Below are 27235 nucleotides of genomic sequence, written 5' to 3'. Positions count from 1 at the left end.
ACCCCAAACATGTGAGAGCTTCCCTGATGGAATGGGAGGTTGAGAATGGTCTGCTCCTATGGCCATGAAGGTGGTTGACTAGAGAACATAGAGCTTGGTCCAACATCAAAGAAGCCAAGGTCATCCACTGCATCCCAGGACAATGCCAGCATCTTCAATTTTGTCTTGCCACTGGATGTCTAAGAACAGAGCGAAGTTGACAACTTTATGCAACTTACTTAAATCCAATTCACACACAAGTCTCCATGATGTCCTTGTTCCTCTTCTAAAATGAAGGGCCAGCAACAAGAAGCAAAATAAGCCACACATTATCTTTAGCCTCTTTTTGTGACCCTGGCACTTAGCACAGTATCTGTGATATAGCATGTGCTTAATAAATGATTAATAATAAATTATTGAATGAATATTGAAAAGGTTTGTCTCAAATTGTTGGCTTTTTTCCAGTGGCAGGGGGAGAATTACCAACCCAATAAATTATTAACATCTGAAAGGGTTATATTTGCATAGGAGGAAAAAAAAAAAACATTCACACTAATGAAATCAAGAATCCTAGAATGTAAAAGGTTATATGTAAGTAAAAGGTTTATCAGTCTTTAAGTGATAGGAAAATGGGACTTCACCATGATGCTTTCCAGTTCCTTATAATACAGCACAGACTGCAGCATTATTACCAAGTCTCTCCTTGCTTCACTTTACATTTGCTGAAATAAGGCAGTGGATCATAGATTTAGAGGTGTGACAAGGACCTTAGAGCTTAGTTAGTCCAACATTCCCCTTCCACAGACTGTAAAACTGAGCCCCAAAGAAGTGATTTGCACAGAGTAACATGTCACATGTATCAGAGTTGTGACAGATCCAAAAACAGCAAAAATTCCAGGAGTGAAATCAAAGATGCAACTTTTTTGCAAACAGTAAAAGTATAATGTACAAAAAAACCATCTAGAAAATAAGGAGACCAAAAGAAACTAAGAAAAAAAGGACTTTGTACTGTCCATGTTCAAATCACATGAAAGCCAAAGAAACTGTTAGTTCACAAGAAGGGAAGGAAGGAAAGGCTCACAATGAGCTTGGAGCATGGACCAAAACCAAGAGAAACTTAACACATCACAGTGGAAGTTTTGAGTGCGAACTTTTAAACAGATGAACAAGTTGAGTGGTAGAAGCAGGAGGCATGAATGTCACGGTCCAGCAAACAACTGCTAATCAAATGACACTTCTCAGTCTCTGGCAATGTCAGCAGGCCAGCATGTGTCAGGAAGTGGAAAGACTTGTTCTCATAAAAGCCTCTGCCCTGCACGTTATTTAAGGATAAGATGACAGGGACCAGTGCCTCAAAAATCCTAGCTGTTTACCATTCTGTTAACTGCTAAGGACTTTATTGGGTGTTAAGCCCCTTTTCCTATTCAATCACATAATTTCATAATTGCTTGGGTTACCAGGCTTTCAGTAAATTAACGGATACTCCCAGGTTTCCCCATAGTGTTTTGGAAGTAGGGTAGTGTGAAGAAATAATACTGTATGTTCTTCTCACAAGGTTGGGAGAAAAGTATTTTGTTAAGTTGTTAATCAATACACATTGAAATTTTTAAAATTTATTTTTATATTTAGTGAAGAAAGGATCAGTTTGAATTTATCTTAGGTACTTTCCCTTTACTGTCTTTGAAACCACTGGACTCTGCTATTGACACATGAGAAATGCTTTTGCTGTGTTTAAACTTTTCTTCAAGAGTGAAGATCACTGGTTCCTTTTTCCCTTTCCAGCCTATGGAGAGTGATAAGAGCACCCAAAATTCACAGCTGTTTGAGGAGACTGCTGATCTGTGGAAGGAGCTCTTAGCACACACAACCTGGCCTGTTTACATGCAGTAGTGACAATTTCGTTCTCTCCTCAACAGAAGCCCCATGTGAATCATATTACCCTGGGAATGGATGAAAGCCCAGGAGATTCAGTACTGCTGAATTTGGGACTGATGTCGGGGAAAGGCGGGAAGAATGTATTGATAGATACAAAATTTGTATGTACACACATGTAATATATACATATGCATATTATGTGCTTATATATAAATATGCATTTAAATATATACATACACACATCTACCTATATATGCACACACACATATAGGACTAGCAGGATGCTAACCTAAATGACTAATAGAATATAATCCTTTAGAACAGGCAGGTGATGAGCCTGCTCTATTTTAAGACAATCTCAACCATTTCAGGTCTGGATGATAAAGGTAGCAGCCATTATCCTGTCAAAACTGTCAGTCAATACCTGGGCTTCAATTGATTTATTTTTCATTGAAGCACAGAGAGAAAAAACACTATAAGATGGGTGTGAATAAGTTTGTTGAAGTCTGCATTTCAGTCTATTTGTAAAATGGGATAATGGCTACACTGCCATACAAAGTTATATAAGGAGAAGAGTTAGAAAAATCACCATGCTTTTAAAAGTATTATAGAGAAAATCATGATAACAATTGACATGCACAAAGTGCTTTAAGGTAAGCAAAGACAGTGAGTGCCCTGGAGCCTGTTGTCTCATGTAATCAAGGCAAGGTATTATGGTGCTTTAAGCTTATACCTAAAAAGCTTTTCCTAAAAGCTTTTTCCTAAAAATGATTTGGGGGCCATGTATCAGGCCATCATCATGGATCAGAAGGAACTCAACTCCAGCTTATTATCTCCTATCGTTAGCAAGTCAGTTTGAAGGTGATAGTTGAAAATAATATTCCTATCTTCATATTAGTATGAGATGATTTGGAATAATGGCTTCAGGAAGTATGATGTCAGTTTCCAAAGGCCCTGAATTGCAAAAGGTTGGGAACAACATAAGGATTCGTTTTCTCCCTTATCTTGTGTCAATGAGATCTTTCAGGGAGTTTTTAACTCCCCAATATCAAGAATTCAGCCAAAAAACTAACAATGCAAGCTAAATTGGCCACTGGGTGAAAGTTGCTGATCAACACAGGTCAATAAGCTATCATCGTGTTCTACACAATGGTAAGAAAAGGGCCAACAAAAAAGTCAAAGAATTGGCTAGTCTCTGGAGAGGTCAAAATAGATGCACACAAAAGCTTTTTGTAGGGTAATGAGCAGGAGATCTCCTGCCAGGACCTAACTGGCTGGACATTGCAGCAGGTTTGCCAGTAACACTTATGTACCAGTATATAATGGTTAGTACTAGTTAACTAACATAGCATTCATCAACATAGGACTAGTTAACTAGCATAATACTAAACTAGTTACCAGGCAAAGTCTGAAAGTTTCTGCTGGCCAAAATATGAGGCATTCGAGATACAACACCTAGAATTTAAATATGATCCATAAAGCATAAACAGGTGATTCAGAATGACCAGAATGTGAAAGTGTTATTTATCCACAATAAAAATGCATAGTAATATTGTCCACTGTATTCACGTGAGTAAAAACACAATTGACAAAGTCTTTAAAATATATCTTTATTTCTCAATAAACTCAAAAGCTTATTTTTTTATAAAGTTTTAACACATTTTGCATTGACAAAAGAAAGTGATTTCATCCATATGACTGAGAAGGCTAGTGACCATTAACAAAGAAGTATTTCCATACATCTTGAATGGCTAACAAATCAAGAATTTCAATGGCTAGTCGCTACGCAAATTTAGAAAACTGAAAAGAATTTCCTATTTTGCCTAATAGTCAAAAGGTGGGTCTTTTTCCTCATCTATTTATATATTAATTTGGAAACAAAAATTAAAAAAAAAACACCTACTTTTAAAAAGTTAGGAGTTTTTTTTAATCTTTAAATAAAATAAGTTTCAGACAAAAAGAAAACCCACGAAAATTCACATCATTTAATTTATCTACTTCATTAGTAAATGGTCTTTTAACCTTCCCATACACACACAGGAGATGTCTGCTCTGTACCTTGTTCCAACTACCACATTTGGCATTTTTTAATATTACACTTAAATTATTAGAAAAATAAGTGATAAACAAGATTTAGGCACTTGAAATATCTGGTTTCAGCAATATTGGCCTTTCTTTTTTCTTAATTTGCTCTATAAACCACTCTGAAAAATTTTCGTAATATCTTCCCAGGCCTCCTTTGGTCCTCTTAATGTTAATTAGGAAAATTGGAATTTGTTCCACAACCAGCTATGACCAGAGTAGATACGATGTTCTGGTCTCTGCCGGCTTAAGGATATCTGGCTCTAAGCTTAGATATCTGAGTGTTTCTTCTCTCAACTTCTAAGAAAAGAATGTTTGTACCTAAGAAAGGTTGATACACACACCAGTGGATTCTCTCTGGTCCAGAGTTAATAGATAACCACTGAGAATGGTAATGGCTCATAGTAATATATGCTTTCTCCCACCCTGTGATAACGTTTTAATTATGTTTTAACATTACCTTATTATGGAAGAAAAGGTTTAAAGATTCTAACTTGGGTCCCAAATAAAGACTAGTCCATTGGGGGGGGGAGGGCGGGGGGGCGGGGGGGAGAAAAGGTACTAGCCAAAAGGGAATTATTGTGCTTAAAAGGAAGGGAATAACCTGACAACTTGAGTGGTACTTCTAACACAGTGAGGCTAGAGAAAATTCTATTCAACTACTGCTACTACAACTAACTACCACAATTACCATCACCACCACTAATGCTACTACTATGACTATTACTATACTATTACTACAAAGGTAAAGACTAGATGTGGGTGTGAGGGGGTTACCACAATGGAGAAGAAGAAATTCAATTCAGGTCTTTGACCATTGGATCATAGTAACCATAAGAAGCAAAAGATTCAGAAGAAAGCCAAGCTGAAAATTCATGCTCCAGTAGGAAGTTGCCCAACTGCTTCTGTACCAAGATCCAAGAAGCATTTCTTCTTTTCCTCAACCCTAGTGGAAATCTTCTACTTACAAGCTACCCAGTTTCCCCATAGATGCCTAATTTATATGAGCTATACTGATTGAGATGGTGTTCCTGTGAAATGTTTTAAGTGTTTACCAGTGAATTTGAAGGTGGGATACTATCTGCCAAAGATCATAAAGGAGATCTGAAAGTTTGAGGCCCAGGAATTTAATGCAGTTACCTCTGCCAGTATGAAGAAAAAGGTCCAATTCTTATCTCAGCTAACCACTCAAAGCTGATTCTGAGAAATAAGTTAAGAATACACTGCATGTTTGTAAAAAGAGGAGGGGGAAGAACATCTTAGGGACCCAACATAAATGAGGTACACTATTTAAATTTAGATTAGAATTCATACTTGAACTTTTAATTCCCTTCGTGAACACCAAAGCTTCCAATGTTACTCAACACTAGGAAAAAAAAAAAAAAAAAAAGAAGGAGGAACTCCCGGATTTGGTATAAATGCAGACCACAGTGACCACTTCCATGGTCTCCAAAGGCACATTTTTAAGTAGAATGTCCAGACATCTGAATTTAGACGTTACTTGGTATATCATTAAGCTGGTGAAGGACTCTCTTAGCAGGTAAACTATACAACCGAGCCAGGGATTAGGTTTTAGTGACCCAGTTTTGTTCTTTACTATCCAAACAGTCTATGCCATATGGCATGCTTAACTTGGAGGGGGGTAGGCAGTTTTACTAGCTCCTGAACAAGCTTCTACTTGCAAACTACAAAAAGTTTGACCAGAATAATCTTAGCTAAAATGATAATTCCACAAGGTGGGGCCCCCCAGTGTAAGTGAAGGTGTGTATGGGAGGTGATGAGCAAAGAGGAGCAAAAAGCTCCAGAAATGTTATCTGGGACCCTTGCTTGGATACTTTTCTGTCCCCTGTGGTCTCTCCAAGACTCCTATTTTGAGACAAAATAGAGCACAATAGTTAACTAGATTATCTAAAGTGGTACACCGCAAACATTCTTGAGGACCTAAAATACAAATCTAAAAATGTTGGTATTATTTAAGGAGATGAAATAAAAGCAAGTTTTTGCATATGGGAACAGAAGTGGTCCTCCTACCTCCTCCCCCACCTGCCCCCCCAGACCACCCTGTAATTAGGATATTAATACCAGAGAGAAACAAGAGGTATAAGCAGAATGAGCTTTCAAAAAGGACAAACTGGGAATTTAATTATTTAAGCTAAGGGTGTTGTCCTGAGGTTCCCCCACCACCCTCACCCCCAAACTTATCTGGCAAGCAAACAGAAACCAACCACCACAAGTGAATAATTTTAGTGCAAACATATTGCCATTATCCCTCCAAACACAGCTTATCATAAGTCACAGACAATCAAGTGGTTCGATAAATTCACATTCGGTCTGTGTCACACCTGAAATACTACTGAAGAACCTCAAACCAATCCCGTTCAGACCTAAGCCCAGCCGTATAACTTAGCTTAGATTTAAAAGCAAGGAGTTCAACATAATTTTCCAAGGTCTTCTAAAGAAGCAAATGCAAATTATACTGCTAAGGTGGCCTTTTATTCACCTTTCTGAAGTTAATACATTATGAGCAACACCCAAAGGGGAAAACAAAACCAAGCTCACCCATCTGTTTGACCTGAAAAGAGGGCCCCAAGACACAACATTCCAGACAGAGCACACCAAACATCTCTTAGCTTTCTCTTGGATAGAGAAGTCATTGATTTTCAAGTATTCTTTCATTAAGTGAGCTTTGCTAAGGCCCAGGATTTCTACGGCCAGAGCAGTGTCAAATTCAGGTCTTGGATTTGAAAAAATCCCTTTGAAATCTGCCAACTAGGCTATCATTTTTCTAGTCAACTAAAATTGTTTCTCTGAAGTGGGAGGCCCTATAAAAATCTGCAACATGAAATTCCTTCTCTGTAGGGAAGAATCTACATAACCCTGGAACTCTCAACCAGGCCAAGCAACAGAACACTCAGTAAAGATAAACACTGTCTTTCCCTAAAGTGCAGAATACAACACTAAGTACAACAAAACAGCTAAGGAAGATCCAGTAGCTCTTCATTCACTAGAATGAACTGGGAGAACTGGCAACTTCCTTTACAAAAAACATCATCCAAACGAGGAGCTTCGACTCCTTCCACGTCAGACTTTTTTCCTAAACCAAGCCTTCATCCAGACATGAGAAAGATTCAGAATAGCAGTCTAAATTCCTAGTGCAATTTCTTGAAGCCATAAGCACTCATTCAAGCAGCCTATTCCATTCAAAAAGATCTCTCCACACATCATTTAAAACTACAAATGAAGCTATCCTACTGACCCAAATTCCTATCCAAATAAGCATTCTGAATTCATTTGTTGTGAACAGAAAGTCAGGGAAGTAGTTACACTCCTGAAATCTTTTTGAGGAACAAAAAATAGAACAAAACGTTAGCACTCAACATATTTCAAATAGAGAAATTAAGTTGTCATATTTGGCAATGAGATCAAAAGGGGCATCGCATCTTACTACTACAAGACAGACATGAAGAAGTCTGCATAGGTCATCGTAATAAGAAAATGAAACAACTGCCCAACTTACATCTTAAAAACAGAACAACAAAAAACAAGTCATCCATGGGGGAAAAAAAGACTGAATGGGGAAAACCACCAAAAATTCCATTCATTAAGAATGCCTTAAAGAAAGTGTCATTTGAACATTAATTCTCTAGTCACAACCATCACCCACCACCACCAATTTTTTTCTACTTTAACATTGTCTTACATTTTATTTTGTTTTTGAGTTACATTTCCAAGAAACCTTTTAGGTCATGCTTTAGCAGTAACCTCTCAGAATTCTTTGGGATAGCACAGCATCTAAAGCCACATATGCCACTTCTAACCAGGCCTCAATTCTGAAGCTGTTGGCTTTGGTTTAATTGAGGAAGGAAACCTTCAGCTCTGCTGAAAGGGGATAAGTCAGCAAACATAAGCAATTTTGGCCTTTACTCAAAATCCCCTTGGAACAAGAACAAAAGCACCCAAGAAGACCCTCACACCTTTGTCATTCGGCATGGATTCAAGAAAAACGATTCTGCCCAAGCCTTAGCTGCTAAGGACTCTGGACAAGGGCTAAAACACAGCCTAGTTTAGATGCAAGATTGAAGTGAGAAGACAAGTTGGCTTAAGGCTTCTCATACACTGCCCAAGTTATTTCCCATTCTAAATAACTGCACTGCAACGGGGCTCAAATCCACAAGTTCGTAAGGTTCAGGACCATAAAGTGTTAAGTGTGTTTCGGACAGGTCAGTTTCCAAAGTGGCACTGTAATAAGGGTCCCTTTAAAAAGTTTTCTCATGCTAGACTGTAGACCCATTCGATGGGTACACAAAGAAAATAAGCAGAATCAGAGCTGAGTTCCCCTTTAAAAGCCAAACACCTGCATCTAGAAAGGCTCCCCTACCTCCTGAAAGCCCTTGCCCTTTTGAGGTTTCCTTTTCAGAAATCCTCAAGTCAAGAGATTAGTTAGTTACAGGGCAGCCAGGTGGGATATGGCTGGCTGTAGGGCATTGGAGTGTTAGCAACATAGTAGTTGTTGAAGTTGCCATCACTGACGTAGGGAGCAGGCTGGTAGTAACAAGTGACGTTGGTGGCGTTCGGGATGATGTTCTGCTCCGCCAGCACACGCAGGGCCAGGAGGGAGATGAGGTTGAGGGTCTGCCTCCGTTCGTGTCCCATGAGACACACAGTGCTCTCGTTCACGACCCGGCGAAGGATCATGAGGTAGTCGTACTTGCTTCTCTCCTCTTCAGCGAAGTGGTTCTGGAGGTAGGTCTCCAACTTCCTCTGTTGCTCCAGAATGTCTGGAAAGTCGATGAAGAACCTGGAACACATGTAACGCTCCAGGGTCTTGATTTCTTCTTGGTCTGTGGGTCTGAAATCCCGTACCAGAAGGTTACTATACTTCAGGAGTCCCCCGCCCCTGATTTCTTCTGGGTTCTTGGTAGCAATCAGTCTGTTCTGGAGGTGGTCAAAGGCTGCCTCAAAGTCGCCATACACACTCTCCCCAATCACAGTGGGGTGGAAGTGTTCAGACATGGGATTGCTTGAACAGTCATAGTACAAAAGCAAAGAGTCCAGAATGATTTGGAAGGAGTCCACGCTAAATTCAAACTGACGGCGAATGGAATCTACAAACTTGAGTTCCACATTCCTTCCATTCTTATTGGAGAGGGAGATCAGGCTCCAACGGTCAGTGTCCGTGCAGACCTTTACCAGCTTCTGGACATAGGCCTCCTTAAGAGTCACTGGACTGATTTTTAGCTTGTTGACTCCCTCTGGCAAGAAGTTCAGAAGAGAACACAGAACGACATCTCGAACAAGCTGAAACTCTGCCTCTGTTGGAAGAGCCACATGAAAAATTAGGTCCAGGTCTTTACAACCCAAGCCATTGTCTTTGACCAAGACGTGACCAGCTGCAGAGCCATTCAGTCGAACATCCTGCACCTTGATTCCTGCCTCCTCCAGCCTGCTGCGGACAGTCTGAACAATATCCTTCAGTGTGATCTTCAGGGTGGGGAAGTTGCCCCGTCCGTGGATTGGTACAACCTCAGTCAAAACTTCATTCAACCGACTGACCTGATCCCAGTTCAGCACACTGAAGGACATGCAATCCCTGGTGTTTGTCTCATCTGCCATCTTGGGGGTTTAGTCTTTCCAGGGAAACTGAAAGGAGGGGTAAGAAATGAAAGTTAGCATTTACTTCCATGCAGCAAAAAAAAAAAAGTTCAAATGCACTTATAATAGTTACTTATGACACATTCATTTCCTTCTAACATCACCTTAAATTAAGACTATTTTCTCAATGAGGGAGGAAGATCAGTGTGGAGAAAAGCCACCTAAATTACACATACATTATAATCAGTTAAGAGCTCAAAGCTCAGCAAAGACATCTTGTCATTCCTTCTTGCTTTACTCCATTCCCTAGAGTGACCCCTACATACTTCTCCCACTTAAAAAACAAATTCAGTCCCATAGTTACTCAACAGATCCTCATGTTCTTGTATTATGTTTTGAAACAGTAGGGGACTTGGCTACAATCTCTACAGATAATTTTAAAATATTAGAAAAATAAGGACCATACTCTTATCTTTATTTGGGCATAAGCATTAGATTTAGAGTCAGAATCTTAACCCTGCCATACTGCTCGACTGTGACAGCAAGTCCCTCCCTTTGACATCTTTCCCTACAACCCTCTAATCAACTTTTAAGTGAGGATGGGGGTGGTGTTGGGAAAAGTCTGCTGGCTCTTAGGGTCAAATCCTACTTGTGGCCCCAGCCACGTCACCACTTCCTTAGGTCCTAGTTCCTTGAGACAGACAGAGGGTGAGAGACCAAGGGACGGACAGAGGGCAAGAGATAGACAGAGGGCGAGAGACCATAGGCAAAAGAGGGCACAAGAGTAAGGGAGCATGTGAGAAAACACAAGAACACAGGAGTGTGCTGGACTAAATTGAAATCCCATCCAGAACTTAGATCCATGATCCATCATAGTTTGGGAATGGTGGTCTGTTCAACCAAATATTTATGTTAACAGTTGCTCCTCAATCCATGCATGAAGTTAAAACTTCCATATTGAGAATCCCTGACACAAAGGGAGGGATGCCTTTGGTGCTCCTGAGCTCAGTCTAGCTATACCTAAATGGTTTTCATTTGATCTTCCAAATACTATTTTAAGAAATAATAGAAAAGAATGTCTCTAGTGTTGTAGAATGGATCCAGAGAGAAAGCCAATGTTACTCTCCCCAAAGCTTTGCATAGAAAATTCTGCCATCCTGCCATCTAGGGGAGGGGGTGGGGGGGTAAGAGGTGAAAAATTGGAACAAGAGGTTTGGCAATTGTTAATGCTGTAAAGTTACCCATGCATATATCCTGTAAATAAAAGGCTATTAAATAAAAAAAAATAAGATATTTTTATCGAAATCAATGAAAAATAAATAAATAGAAATTTAAACTACAATAAAAAATAAAAAGCTAGATATAGTTCTGAAAACAACAGGGCACTACAAAGTACTTGGCAAAGTATTAAATTAGTGATTTTTTAAAAATAAATCTCATTTGGTCTCTATATCTCCCGAATAAATCTTGACTATTGAATCTACAGAAGAAGAAAACAGAAATGGAAAAGAAACAGGTTAAAGTATAGTGTATGTAGTTAATCTGACCAGCAATAACTTACAATGATTTTACGTATCTGCTGTGAACATGAGAAGTTTACCACCCAGCTAATTTAGGGCTCAATTGATATATGCAAAACCTTTCCAAGGTTTTTAGAGCATTTTTCTTTTCTTGAAAACCTACAATAAATAACAATCATTGGGCTAAGGTTATTCTCAGACTTTTCACCCTAACTATAGTGCCACTGATTTTGATTTTGAAAATGACCATGAAGTGAATGAAATTATGATTGCCAATCATTTCACAAATTTGTATTGACCACAAATTCTATTGACCAGAATGCTTATGTGCACCATGGTTTTAGGTATCCTGTGAATACAAATGTCTTAAAAAGAGGAGTCCTTTACTTCAAAGAACTTATGATAGGGGGCAGAAGACACATAATTATCAGCTATGAAACTATGTTTCATTATATATACACAGTATATATACTGTACCAGGAATAGTACAAAATTTCGGAGAGGAGAGAGAGAGAGAGAGAGGGAGAGGAGAGAGAGGGAGAGAGAGAGAGAGAGAGAGAGAGAGAGAGAGAGAGAGAGAGAGAGAGAGAGAGGGAGAGGAGGAGAGAGAGAGGGAGAGGGAGAGGAGAGAGGGAGCGAGAGAGAGAGGGAGAGGAGAGAGGGAGAGGAGAGAGGGAGAGGAGAGAGAGAGGGAGAGGAGAGAGAGAGGGAGAGGAGAGAGAGAGAGGGAGAGGAGAGAGAGAGAGGCAGAGGAGAGAGAGAGAGGCAGAGGAGAGAGGGAGAGGGAGAGGAGGGAGGGAGAGGGAGGAGAGAGGAGAGGGAGGGAGGAGGGAGAGGGAGGGAGAGGGAGGGAGGGAGAGGGAGGGAGAGAGGGGAGGGAGAGAGGGAGGAGAGGAGGGAGGGAGAGGGGAGAGGGGGGGAGGGGGGGAGGGAGGGGGGGAGAGAGGGGGAGTGGGGAGAGAGGGAGGGAGGGGGAGAGGGAGGGAGGGGAGAGAGGGAGGGAGTGGGGAGAGAGGGAGGGAGGGGGAGAGAGGAGGGAGGGGAGAGAGGGAGGGAGTGGGGAGAGAGGGAGGGAGTGGGGAGAGAGGGAGGGAGTGGGGAGAGAGGGAGGGAGTGGGGAGAGGGAGGGAGGGGGAGAGAGGAGGGAGGGAGGGGGAGAGAGGGAGGGAGGAGGGAGGAGAGAGGGAGGGGAGAGAGAGGGAGGGAGAGAGGAGGGAGGGAGAGAGAGGGAGGGAGAGAGAGGGAGAGGGAGGAGAGAGGAGGGAGAGAGGGAGGGGAGAGAGGGGAGGGAGAGAGGGAGGGGAGGAGAGGAGGGGAGGAGAGAGGAGGGGGAGAGAGGGAGGGGGAGAGGGAGGGGGGGAGAGGGGGGAGAGAGGGAGGGGGAGAGAGGGAGGGGAGAGGGAGGGGAGAGAGGGAGGGAGAGGAGGGAGGGAGAGAGGAGATAGTATAAGAGAGACTAGGGAGGAAGATGGAGAGAGTAGAGAGAGAGAAAAGCAATAGTCTATAAAGTCCAGATTCAGAGCAATGTAGATAAAGCATGAAAGATCTGCAAAATGTCAGCTAAATCATTTATTTCAGTAACAATGAGTGAGAAGAATTATAAGAGATTCCTGAACAAGGATAATAAGCAGATCAATAATCTATACTGTCAAGACCAATCTGACATAGAAGTATGATTTATAAAAGGAATTTCTAGAAAGGTTTTTTTTATTCTTTTAATAAGACATCTATACGATTTTCCAATTATTTTGACTGTCCTACCCAGATTTAAATAAATGTTATCAGTGATCCATGCATGTATTTAGCAATAGACAATTAAATTGTATTTTATATTTACTATAGGTACAATATTATAGATAATCAAGGTGACTACTACTTGTACTACTCTAATAAGACAATTATACTATTTTCCCGTTTCTATTTTTGACCTGTCTTATCTAAGATTTGAAATAAAGTTATCAGTGAGAAATCCAATGGCAGATTGCTAATTTCAAATGACATCATTCTACACTTTCCATTTCTTTCAACTCTTTCAGATTCCAAAAGTTTTCACCCCAATTCCTTGACATGTTTGTGCAAAGAACCAATGAAGAAATAAATCCAACCCAAACAGATCTTCCAGGTAAATATGCATTTGAGTTATTAGTTGTATAGATTTATTAAACTAATTCTTCCAATATCCATATAGTTTCAATGAAACTGGTTTACCTGTAATCTGATAGCTTCACCCACTAATCCATCTTGCTCAGAGTTAACAAAAAAAAAATAAGAGATTACACTGAAAAACACTAGAAATTAGTGAAGGAACTCAAGTAGAGACAAGTTTACAAATCTCCCAACGCTTTCTAAACAGAATTTAGTTTGTTCACCTCGGGTCAGAGATACCATAGAATAGCTATTGTCTTAATAAGATCTCTATCTTTCTAAAAATCCTAAATTCTTTCCAATATTACCATAATGCTTTTACAACTAAAGACATGGTATTATGGTCACATCATGGAATGAGGCCTTCACCCAACGTACAACCCACTTTCAGCATTTTAACATAGCAAGTTAAGGAGATTACACTTGGAAAAAACACTTGAGTAACAATTTTAGTGTAGAAACTAGTTAAAGAAGTTTAAAAAATTAATAAGCATTTACTAAACAGTAACTTCAAAGTTTAGATTCAAGACCTTTCCTTTCAGGATGTGATACCATAGAACAGCTCTTCCTCCTAATTCTCCTAAATTTCCATAAAAATTATCATACCAGCTCTGATAATGAGATAAGGAAAAAGAAAGAAATGAAAGCCCCCAAAAGCTCTCTCAGTCTTCTCCATGTACTCTCCCCCTACTTGCATAGTTTCCAGTTGTTACTACAGATGGCTCCCACATGTAGCTAAGACCTCCTTCCTCCTCCTTAGTAATATTTAACTGCTTGTTTGACATCTTTTTTCTTTTTAAAATATGCTTTATATGAGTATTAATTTTTCTTTTAAATTTTGAGTTCCAAATTCTCTTCTTCTCTCCAGTCTCTCTCCTACCCATTCATTGAGAAGGTTTGCTGAACTAAAATTAAAGATGTCAAATTAAACTTTTCTCCCAACTTGTTTGCTGATTATATATATATATATATATATATATAATTTCTTAAGTCACCCAAGTTTAAAGCCTCAAGTGTCATTCTGCCATTTTCTTTCACGTGCCTCACAACTAACCCCAGAATATCTTTAATCTGTCCCATCTTTTCAATTTGCTGCCATCAACTACCCCAGACTTGGCCTTCAACTCCTTGCTTAATGTAATCATCTCCTAATTTGTCTCTGCCTTCTGTCTATCCTAATACAAAGATCTCACTCTGTCAATTCTCTGAACAAAAGTCTTTATGCCTCCCTTTTGTCCATAAGATAAAATACTCTACTCCTCAGTCTGGCTTCTAAAGTCTGCTCTAATAGAGTACCAACCTACTTTTCCAGCCAGATTAGATTATGAGCTATTTCCTTATTTCATTCTGTACTAGATTACCCTTCTACTACTTGCCTCCCACCTCCACGTCTGGGCTGGGCGCTTTCTACACTTCTACTAGCTTCACTTCAAACCAACATAAGCATTTAATCAACAACATCCACAACTCAGTGCTGAATCTAAGGATGAAAAGGGAAAAATTTAAAAGTTTCCTTTCAATGGGCTCCTTAAAGTCCCTAGTCTGGTGTACTCATACAACCTTCACAAAGCCTTTCTAGCCTCTTTGGTGTCTCCCTCCCCTCACTCCACACCAGTCCAAAGTTTCATATGATGCCTTCTGAGCCACCTCCCTGTGTCCTCATGCATTCTCCTGTATTAGTCTGGGTACACATGTATCTCCTTTACCACCTAGCTCATAGTCTAGAAAGGATTGTAACCATTAATGTCTAAATGTTTTGTACTAAGTTATTACCTCTAAAAGATAATTTATCTTTGCATTCCTGACATGGAACCTAACACACAGCTTGAGCCATACTTTTGAGGGATTGAATTTTCTACTTCCATGCTTCACAACAAATAGATTGCATGACTTTCACAGACAGTTCCCACCACCAACAAACATTAATTTTTTTTAATCATCATCCTAGGTATGTTGGAGATCAAAATTCTTTTTTCCCAGGATGATCTTTGGTCAAGTCTACCCATTGTTATCCTAATTCCATTCTCTATTTATTATTAAATGCTCTGTATTCCTGAGAACCTTTGCAGTTTTACTTGATTGCTAATCCTCATTCTGAGATATAGATATTAGCCAGTTCTTGAATAAATGTACCCCCCCCAGTTTATTTTTTTAAGTAATGTTCTAAGCATTGTCCTCTCTCTGAAATATAGTATCTTTGTGACTTTTTGGGCAGGTCACTTTACCAGAGTACTCCAAGCAGCTAAATTTAAGTTAGAGAAAAGGTGTCCAATGGTACTAGTAGAAGAAATTTCCTCATATGAGAAGCCACAGGTCTATCCTCTGTCTCTATCTCTATTTTGTTAGTTAGAAGATGATTTAGAGAGAGTAATATGCTGAACAACTCTTAGGTTGCCTCAATATTCATCCTAGAAAATAATTATCCATGCTTATATTTATATTTATAATTACATAATATGTTTATCATAAAGTTTTTCAAAGGATCTTGTCTTGCAGTTACTAATAATAAGCAGTAGTATCAAGAGGCAGCTAGGTGATACAGTGGATAGAGGACTGAGCTGAATTCAAATCTTACATATTTACTAGCTATGTGATCTTCTAAGTCTTTTAAACCTATTTGCCCCAGTTTCCTTAATTGTAAAAATGGATGTGATAACAGCACCTACTTCTCAGGGTTGGTTTGAAGCTCAAATGAGATTAACTTGCCAAGCACTTAGCATATACTGCCTGGCACATAATAGGCACTATGTATTTCACAATAGGCATTACTGTGAATATAATCATGTTATTAATGATACTGTTCAAATTAAATTCCACTTATTAGAGGCTCAAAGGTTCTAAGACAACTTCTTTTGAGTCCCAAAGAGTGATTTTCCAGGTCATATCTAGCCTTTCATAACTACATTCCTACAAGAGTATAAATAATTTCTAACCATTGTCAGGTTATATTTCCCATTTTTCATCATTCTCACAACAAAATATTTAAAATACAAAAGCTGCTCAAGAAAAAAAGATTAATTTCACACTAAGCCATAGTACAATCAACAATTACTACTCCTTGTTAGATGAAAAATAACTTCTCTTAATACCCATCCTTTCCCTTACTATCACAGTAACATTTTGCATACTTAAATCAACTTAAATAAAATAAAAATTACAACTTAAATCAATCAACAATGATAATATTAGGGTAGATTTCAGAGAATATGCCAAAAAAATGAACTCAGCTAAGAGTTTTGGTTCTAACTACTTTGGGTCAACAGTAAGATAATCCCTGACTAAATGAGTCATGTGAAACACTCCAATACTCCCAGCTCACTAACAGGAGAATTCCAATTAACAGGATTAATATTTGAAATAGTGACCAGATTTAAGAGTCTGAAGTCAAGTAGATTCACATGAACTAAAACTTAGTTCACTGCTATTTCCATACTGCTTAAAGAACCCCTATAATCAAATTAAATCAAATTAAACATTTACTCACAATGAGGTGAGAAGCCAACTATTTTAATCAACTCATGCATGGATCCTTATCAGATACATTATCTTTCTTTATCATAAAATTAGAGGGTAACCAAGCTGCAGCTTAATTGCCAAGCAACATAGATCCTATCTACAGTTGATACAACTCTGTGTAAATCTGTTCAGCCAATAACCAAGTTTAAATCCAGCCTCAAGATACTTAACAGCTACACAATCCTTTAAAAGTTAATAACCTCTGTGCCTCAGTTTCCTCAATGGTAATAATAAAGCACCTACTTCCAAGGGTTATATAGACTAAATGATACATAGTAGGTATTTAATTAATGCTTATTTCCTTAATTTCTTCCAGATTTCTTTACATATCTGTACCCTCCTTTTCCCTCACCCCCATTTACTAGCACCATCTTGCATTGGTAAGGGAAATGATCATGTAAGAGACTGAGCCACAAGAAAGTAGGTTCAGGCTCTAGACCCTACTAAGACATTTTACTAAGGATTACTAAGACATTTTTCCCCAATTTCTAACTCGTCAAAATCTGAAACACTTTAGAAGTTGTAAGAGCCCAAAAGGACTGAAAAAACAGAACATGGCAAGTATAAGGATGGATAAATACTTCAATCAGGGGACTAAGTCTAGTCAATGATTTATTGAGTAATATCTACTATCAATCCTTTGGGTGATTTTTTTTTAAATGAGAGATATGGTCTTTGTAGTCAAAGAGTCTACAAAAAATAAGAAAATCCATCTGTGTACATGAAATGAAGAGGAGTATATAAACTAAACACTTGATTTCATGAATTACAATATATACTACAGGAATTTAGTCTGTGATTATAACTCTCAGATGATGACAAGTTCATACTGGAAGTAAAGCTTCCAGTTTGAAAATATTTAGTTCCATCAGCAACTAAAGGATTCAATCAATCTTTTACTCTTTTTACATTTTTAACTCATGTCAACAAACACAATATATATATATATATATATATATATTATATATATATACATTCAACTGTATTAGATGCTTTATAGGATTTAGAGGGAAGACCTAAACCTTATTAAAAGAATTTTTAATAGAGAAGACTAACATGAGTATAGAACATTTAAGAGTAGCTTAAAAGGCAAGATCACAATATCAAGTCTATTACTGATCAAAAAAGACATACTGAAAAAAATAGGATTCCAGAGCAAGCCAGTGAGAGCTCTGGAGAGGCAGAGGAAGACATTCTAGCTTTAGGTGGAAACCAATTAGAATAGAGTTGAAACTAGACAGGAGTATAAGGATGAGAAAGTATTTTCTGAAATCTCTATGTAAACTGATATATCATAAAGAGAATAATGATAATAATAGTAAAATGAAGAGACAACCCTGACTATAAGAGAGTTTATACGTGGAAAGAATGGAGGAAACAGTTAAGCAAGGATACTAAGGGTCATACACAGAGGGTTTTAAAAGCCAGGCAAAGCAGCAGAGATTTAATAGTGTAGGTAACAGGAAGCTATTGAAAGTTTCAAAGAGCTCCTTTTCCCAAGTAGTTAAAAAAAATCCCTCTTAAGAACAAAACAAAACAAAACACTAGATTCAGGGGCATATTCAGCCTAGCTGGAGCCAGAAAATTTAACTATAATTAGAAATAAAGATGTGAGTGTTTCTATTCTTCATTTAAAGAAACAATGACTAAGAGATGAAGTCTGAAAACCGGAGTTCCTTTAAGAGGGAATATGACAAATCCTAACAGGAGCATCAAATAATTCAGGGAAGATCAGCTGAGGGACTTCAAGAAATGCAGAAAGAGGCAAGAATCCAGATGACCAGATAATAAAGGGGCTGGGATAATATGCCTCCTAAGAAGACAATAAGAAAGTAGACAAACACTGCTCAGAGAAATATGGGAATTAAGAGGAAAGGATTAGGTTAATTTGTAGAAAATCAGTAAGGTGTTATAAATTCTAAGCAAGAAAATTAGAATTTATATGGGTGGAATCATCAGGATAGCCAATACCAACTGAATTGGAATTTCATATAACTTTGATAAGAGTATTTTTTTGTCTGAGGCCAAGGCATTAGACCTAGATTCCCAGAAAAATAACATGACCCTAAGTTTGAGGCAAGAAGAAAGGGTTTTTACTACCTCTTTTTGAAAATTCTATTTAATGACTACCAAAAATTATCCACAAAGAAGTGACAACAGAAAAAAAAAATATCTCTCCTTTTTGGAAACTCCTGTGGGAATGCTCCCTACCTGATGGCCTTAGCACCATATCACACCAAACTCCCCCAACCATACAGGTCTCTCCAAAAACATCTTGTTGTTTTGCATAAGCTACATAAAATTGTGCTCTTAGTACTTGATAGGTTAAGGCTCATTTAGTATTTTATTCAATTTCTTATTCCTGCCTATCCCCAGGAGAGACAGGAATGTGAGTTTCCCCACTTGATTAAGTTTTAATTTAAATAAATAAAAAAGTTTACCTACTAATCTACATACACACTTGGAAAAACATGTTTGCAAGACAAGGGGAATAATTCATCCCATTTTCATATTTCAGGCATTGCTCCCAAAGATCTCACTAGTGAAGTTCATTAATTTTCCCTCCCTTTCCCTATTCTTTTTAAATCTAAAAAGGCAATTAAGAGGGACAAGGGCAGAGAAAAATCAGGAGTCTTCCTCCCAAGACGGTTTACTGTGTCCTCCAGTCCCACTTCTGTGAGGATTACGCTACCCCTTGCAAATATATTAGTAATTCTCAATGAAAGCCCAACGAAACAAAGGAAATAGAAGCAGGATGGGGAAAATTTGCACCCAAAGGACTGGTGATGCAGATAGGCAAAGAAGATATTAACAAAAAAAAAAAAAACAAGTAATAGTGACCCAAGGGTTAATTTAACCCCCAAAGTTCAAAATTCTGGCATTTAAGCATTCAATCTGAAAAACAGTGTAGCTGGTGTTATGGTTTTAAATTAGCTCAGGCTGTGGGCAAGTGTAGGCAGAGCACAAAAGTTCACAATTGCTACTTGGGCTGAGGTCTACCCAGTCTGTGGTGGGGAGAGCAGGGTGATCTTTACAAAACAGTGAGAGAATGCTATTACTAGGAGAGGAAGTAAGGAACAAGGAAGAGAAGGGGGATCTTGATTTCCCTATTCTGTTTGTGTGGGGAGGTGGAGTTTAAAGGGAAGGGAGAGTTGGCAAAACATTTTTTCCAAAGCATATCTCCTTGATCCCTCCCCTCCTTCCCAACCTCCACCAGCTCTATATAGAACATACTTTTTATACCTCAAATTCCCAACTTCTCTGACTTTTCTTTATACTTATGTTGCCTTTTTTCTGTAGCAGAAATTAGTAACAATAATAATAGCTAACATTTGCATAGCATTTATAAGTGTCCAGCACTGCACTAAATACTTTACAGCTATCTCATTTGAGATTATTTACCTTTAATAAGAGTAGATTTCTTCCCAAAAGTTTAAAAAAATTTCCTTTTAGTATGTTATTTTATTTAGATTACTTTTAAGCTATCAGTTTAATGGGGGGGGGGTTTCCCCTTTCAGAGAACTAATTTTAGGGAGTGTAGTCCAATTTGGTATCTAATCTATAGCCCCCACCCAGATACTCACTTTCAAATTTTTAATATAAGTGACTTGTGACATATGATACTCATTTTTTATAAGACAAATTATTTTGATTATTGGGAATGAAGAAGCAAAAAGAACACACTTTGCATTCCCTCTAGTCTCCCTCTTTAAAAACTAAGTTAGTTGACCCATTCTGACTGAATGTTTCTCACCACTTTTCCAGGAAGCTCATGTTCCACAATTACCCACCTAAATGCCCCAAACTCATGTTCCACATTCCCAAGAAGCAGTTCCCCATATAATAAAGCAATGCATTGTGGGGAAAAAAGGTCTGCCTAAGTACTAGTTCACAGATGGTCTTTTCACACAAACTTTTTATAAAATTCAGTCATCAGCAAATTTTCTCAGACTTATCAGTGTTTATTCCACCATTTAACATCAATGTGTACTCAAAAGTCAAAAAAAATCAGTTACATTCCCACAGCAATTGAGATATACTGCCTATATTAATGGAGAATCCTACTTGAGAAAGAAATCCAGTGAGCTAGACCCAAAAGTAGTATAATTTCATGAGTTCCAAGTTAAAGAAAGTTGCCCGAGTCAAATATAGTAAACAAAAAGGGTGTGAACATAAGTGTTCCAAGCAAACTGTTGGGCTTTTTAAAAAATTATGTTGGAAACCATACCTCACAGAGAGATACCTTCTCTTGGAGACTGCAAGCCAACTTAAGAGATATGTTCCAGTAAATTCTAAAATGTCACGGCAGCAAAAATAGTATCTAGCCAGTCCCTCAAAATATCATGCCCAAAGGAATATGGCTAAAGAGATAAGACCGGAAGAAACTGCAACCTGTTACTGCAGGATATTGATTTGGGGTTGTGAAGATTGAAAACAGAATCAGCAACAAACCCAACAACATAATTGGTTCACTACAGAAATTAGGAACCAGAACCAAGAGATCATTATAGACTGCAACAAGGCTATATAACAATCAATTCTGATGGACATGGCTGCTAGTCAGTCAATACACTTTTATTAAGCATTTACTCTGTTGCCAGGCACTGTGCTAAGCACTGAGCAAACAAAAGAAAGGTAAAGGGCACAGAGAGAAACACAGTCCCTGCCCATGAGGAGTTCACCATCTAATGGAGGAAATCACATGCAAACAACTATGTATAAACTAATAATATACAGGATAAATTAGAAATAATTAACAGGCCCTAAGAAAGAAGGAATATCAGGAAAAGGTTCCTGTAGAAGGTGGGGTTTTAGCTAGAAACTAGGGAAAGGCAAGAGGTGGAGATGAGGAAGAGCAATACAAGTGTGAAGGACAACCAGAGAAAATGACCAATGTTGGAGACAAGAGTGTCTTGCTCAAAAAGCAAAGCATTTTGGGTATTTCTATGAGAAGAGATACCAACATCTAAAAGATTCTCAAGAAATTTCGTTAAGAGTTCTAGCATTAACATTTATTAACATGGACTATGTTCATATGAGATATTGAGATATTTAGAAATAATATCTCCATGTGCTTATTTAGTAAAGGAAAAAGCTGTTCTTTCTAATCAAGGATAATTGGCTTTTAAAAGTATATTAATAAAATTATATAGTGGCACTATTTTCTCAAGAATTTGACTATCCTGAGAAAATATAAGAGGATCTGGAGGATATTACTATAATAATGTTCTCCATTTTGTGAGAAAGAGATGGGCATTTGGTTTTCAGAGTTATGAAAATTAATTTGGAGAAATGAAACTTAAATTAGAAAATGAAACCCACAAGGACATCGAATAATGATCAAGGATGGAGGTGGTTTCAGATTTGAACAGGAGTACTCTGAACTTTGCCTCCATTAAGAATATAATGGACTGACTAACGAGGGGTGGAGATCCACATCTATAACTTCTGTGACATACAATTAATGGAGAAAGAGGGGAGGGGACTTGCACTTCTACTTCCTTTGGGTTTCAAAAGTGTGTCTACTAACCTAGGTACCTGTAAGAAATAGGATTGTTTTGCTCATTTTGCTTCCACAGATATTCTTGAGAAAGGATAAATACCCCTGGGAACATGATAAATTGGGGAAATTTACCTTTTGGACAAGGAAGTATTGGGAAAGTAGAGATTTGACTAACAATAGCTCAAAGAACCAAAAGAACTGCTCTGGTCACATTAGGCTTAAAATTGGGTATATATCATATATATTACATACACATATACAATTTTCATACCTTATAAGGGAGAATGGTAACCTGAAAATGACCATGACCAATCAGTATCCTGAAGGAAGAAGGAGGACTAACTAAACCCCAGAGAAAGGCTTGACTGTCCCTCTTTAGGTGTGTTCCCATTCTTTGGAATTGGGTACACCCATTCTTGCAAGAATGTTAAAATAAATTTTTCTTACATTCATCAGTGAGTCAGTGAAGTTCTAGGTAAGATATTTTGCTTCTTACAATCTCTTGCTTCAAGTGTATAAAAGCAGTGCACACACACAAGTTTCTAGAACAGCATGCCAATTTTTATATTTGAATTAATTCTCTTTTTTAGAATCACTCACTTAACAGGAAGCAGTTTAGACTTTGAGGTTCACCTAAGGTCTTCAGTACAGTCTCTAAGGATGACCATTCATTCAATCAAACATTTTATATTCAAGGGTATCTTATCTCAAGCATCTCATTAATGTTTCCCCCTCACTATAATTTTCTCAAAAATAAAAACACATATTGTTTGAAAGATAAAAGAATTTCAGAGTCCTGTATCAGTGCCATCAAATGCCATTTCTGTGCTTTATAAAAGTCAAGACTACCATCTGAGTTTATGCTGTGATCATTTCTCTCCTGTAGTTCTTCATTATTGCAAAGCATAAGACACTGAAGCAAATAAGGCTGTGATTGACTGGGAGGGGGGTGGGAAGGTAAAGTAACTTGCTGGCACAGAAGACAGCACTAGGCCTGCATTTAAATCTGGCCTTAGGATAACCCTACTAGATGAAGTATCCTGGATAAGTCCCTTAAACTTTGTCTACCTTGTTTCCTCAACTATAAAAAGCAGATTGAAATTACCTCACAAGTTAATTGTACTGATTCAAATATGAAAATATGTGTAAAGATTTTGGCACAGTTCCTGGAATGTAATAGGTGCTTTATTAAACATTTTCTTCCTTCTCTTCCCCTTCCTATTGTATTCTTTCATTGGACTAATAACTATTAATATAAATTCAATTCTAACATTTTAAAAACAATGACAAAGATAACCCAAAAGAAGGCACCAAAGATAGTGAGGAATTTAGTTCCATTCCAAGGGAATTACGGTATTAAGGGTAGAAAAGAAAGAACTTGGGAGGAAGTAGAATTGCTGTCCTGTACTTAAAGGGTTGTCATATTGAAGGCCCATCAAGGGCTTAAGACCCGGCACAGAAGTGCATTGAATTGTTCAATGGAGCCTCAGAAAGGATACATGGATAGCAGTTAAAGAAGAAAATCTGGGTTCTACAAAAAGAACTACAGCTATCTAACTGGTTTGAAAAGACTGGTTTTTTTGTTTTTTTTTTAAGAAACACATTCATTACTGCAGGTATCCCAGAAAAGATTGGATGATACACTGTTGTCATACAACAGAAAAAACCTCTCCATTTTGTGTCCTGGATTAAGCTAAAATTCTATGGTTTACAAACAACTGCAAGATGGGGAAAACTACTCAAGTCATAGAGCCACAGAATTTGGGGAAAGAAGGGCCCTTTTACTCCAAAGGAACAAAAAAGGAAGGCAAAGATAAGAGTGAAGAATGAGGCAAATATGAGTTGGAGAGGTGAATGCTGACAAGCTACTCCAATCCCCACCCTGGCCATGGCAAGCTCCCAACAGCTCTTTTGATAACCCTTTGTCTACCCTGGCCAGGCACAAGCATGTTCTGTTTAGAGAAGACTATTGGCACAATAATTGCTGTTTCAAGGCAAGGGAGAAAGTAGTGTATGGATGGGAGGATATCATGTGGAACAAAGTTCCATTTTCTTCTTAAAATGTTAGGGAGAAGGATCAAATATGTTAATGTGGAATCCCTCTCCTCCCCTTTACAGTGGGGACAAGAATACAAACCTATAGGATGAACTAGAGAATCATAAACAATAAAAAAGAACATTAACCAATGGAGGGACACATGGAATAAGGAAAGTATTAAGGGAAAGACATTTCAAAAGATCTTGGCTTTGAGCTAAATTTTGGAATAAAAAAAAAGAAAAGGGATTATTAGAATGAAATATGATATGTTAGCAAAAATTAGTAAGATGTCTTCAAGGGATGGCAGATGGATTAAAGAAGATAATCACCTGCAATAGAGAGTCGATTGAGATGAATTGGGGTTGATTGAGATTAATTAAGCAGTTTTCCATTAAAAAAATTATAAAAGCAGGAACAGTTTAAGGGAGAGTCTAAGATAAATGAAAGGCAAGAACAATTAGGAGGGGTCACATTCTAGAAGACACAGAGAAGAGTTAATAATAAAAATAGCCAGCCTTTGTATACTATTTTCAAGGTGAACAAAATGCTTTATATAATAAAATCTAAAACTGCAGATTCTTCCAGCAACTCAAGGTAGATGTTTTTATTATCCCCATTTTGGGGATGAGGGAAATAAGTCTGAAAGTGATCAAGTGACTTGCCCAGTGTCAAATAGCTAATTAATAGGCACCTAAGGTAGTAGTTGAACTTGAAGTCAAGTCCAATGCTTTATTTAGTGTCAACTAATGGAAAAAGTCCAGAACAAAGAAAAAAGTTCAGAAACAAACTCAATAAAGGAGAAAAGCTGAATGACATAAGAACCTAAGGAAGGAACAGTATCTTTAATAACCAGCTATACAAAAGGGACAGTGGCAAGCTTAGCAATGGAAATCAAGAAAGGGTAAGAATAAAACCGCAAAGTAATAATGATTATAACATTATCCAACAACTCAGACTGCAGGCCAGTCAGAATAAATTCAATATCCTCACTACTGGCCTTCAATGTGTCACTTTTGTCTTAACACCCAGCACTGCGTTACAATAATAACCACTATCCCAAGAAATAAATGATCTATGAAATATGAATGGCCCTGAATCTTGCTCCCAAGAATCACAAAGGTAAAGATAAGCTGTGAACAAGAGATAAGGTTCCAAATGCTTTCTTTTATATATATTCACATGCCATAAATGCAAACTATTACATCATTAACAAAAATCATTACCCCTTCATATAAAAATTAATTAGCACCTTAGGTCGAATTTCGTTTTTAGAAGGTTTTTTCAAAAACCAGTTCAACTTAAGTACTTTTCTCACCATTGCCTTCTCTCCTTTCTACAAAGCTTTACAAATATATATATCTAAATCTAGTACTTAGTCTACAAAGGCTGCTCCTATTAAGTCAATAGGTTTATCTGTGTGATACAACACCGATAAAAGTTGAGCATGCTTTATTTTTTTTTAAAAGCCCTCAGGTTTCTTTTAAAGTCCTTCCTAAAGATGTTTACTTCAAGTTAGCTTATTTAAATTCCAAATATAAGAGCAATTCTATGCGTGCCAGATAAAATAACTTGGAGTACTTCTGAAGAAATTTGATTGACAAGATTCTTACTGTTGCCTCATCCAAATTCATGGCAATTTAAAAAGCCTTTTTGACATCTCATGGTAGCATACTGATGTGTTTGATTCATCTTAAAAAACCTTCTCCAAAACAATATACTTGTCTCCTAGATACAGTATAATTCTTTTCTAGTGTCTTATAAGTTATCTTTGTTATCTATCATCCCAGAACCCAGACTTACAACCAAATGTAGACTTCTTAGGCACTTACTAAAGTCAAAACACAATGCCAGGTTTGTGAGGATTAAAAAGAAAAAAAAAAGTCCAGAAACTATTACATAATTCTTCCTTGTTAGCTTTACACAGGCAGAGCTCAGAAAAGACCCAGAAAACAATATAAACATTCCCTCAGTAAATCAAATAATATCCAAAAATTGGAGTGTTTCATATACAAATCTATCACAAAAGCAGACCCGTAGAGGTAAGCAGGAAGTTTAAACTTAAGCCTTGATAAGAGAACCTTGCCTTACCCAAAATCAAAACTGCAACGTATAATATTTAAATTGGCAACTATTTTTAACTTATGTAGGAACTTCTTTTCTTGTTATTTATGGTTTTAATTAGGAAATGGTTAACACATCAGCAGCCGATCATTTCAAAGCATTTAGGCTATGATTTCACTAGTGTTAAATTCAAGGAAACTAAAACTTAAAGAAGTGATGAATAGTTCCAGCAAGACCTCACTGAATCTACTTTATTTTGATGATTATATAGTAGTATCTACATCTACATCAAAAGTCAGTTCAACCTTAGTAATTTTCCCACCACTGCCTTCTTCCTTTTTACAAAACTTTACAAATATATCTAAATCTAGTAGTCTACAAAAGCTGCTCTATTTAAGTCAATAGGTTTATCTGTGTGATACAACACCAACAAGAAAAGTTAATTTTCTTTGATTGCTATACTGAATATCTGGGATTTTTAGAAATAACAAAAGGGATTTTGTTGTTAGATCAACATTTGACACATTACATAATGTAAATGGACTTCCAGGATTTAGTCTGGCATATATCACTTTCCCCACCACAAACACATCCCAATCCCACCTACACGTATAACATAACTAGGGTTTCTGTAGTTTGGGATAAACTCTTCCAGTCATGTGACCATGATTGTGAAGAACCACACACACCAACAAAATGACAAAATACTTGTACCCTTGAACACAGTATTAGAAATCTCCAAAAACTATTCAGAGTCTAAACACTTCACAAACTCCTGGAAACCAAAGATCGTATCACCTTAGTGTCCTCTCATCTAGTTCATAAATTACTCTTAAAAAATTACAATTGCTTTGTTAGTGTTCTCAAGTGGCAAATAATTTGAAGACTAATCATTCTATAGAGACTCAATAGAATTTTGTTAGG

General features: G+C 37.6%; 1 protein-coding gene across 2 annotated transcripts in view; it reads right to left on the bottom strand.

The window, feature by feature from the left end:
- Positions 1-3450: 3450 nt before the first annotated feature.
- Positions 3451-27235, bottom strand: part of TENT5C (terminal nucleotidyltransferase 5C) — a 39332-nt gene continuing 15547 nt past the window's right edge. For both annotated transcript variants that reach the window (XM_031967378.1, XM_003769845.4), the window contains exon 2: positions 3451-9576. In XM_031967378.1, coding sequence (XP_031823238.1) covers positions 8377-9549 — 1173 coding nt within the window. In that variant the 5' untranslated portion in view covers positions 9550-9576 and the 3' untranslated portion in view covers positions 3451-8376. The remainder of the gene's footprint in view (positions 9577-27235) is intronic.

This window comes from Sarcophilus harrisii, chromosome 4, assembly GCF_902635505.1.
Source record: "Sarcophilus harrisii chromosome 4, mSarHar1.11, whole genome shotgun sequence".
In the NCBI taxonomy this organism is placed as follows: domain Eukaryota; kingdom Metazoa; phylum Chordata; class Mammalia; order Dasyuromorphia; family Dasyuridae; genus Sarcophilus; species Sarcophilus harrisii.
Note: the sequence above shows the minus strand (reverse complement) of the source record. Positions and strands in the feature narration are given on the sequence as shown.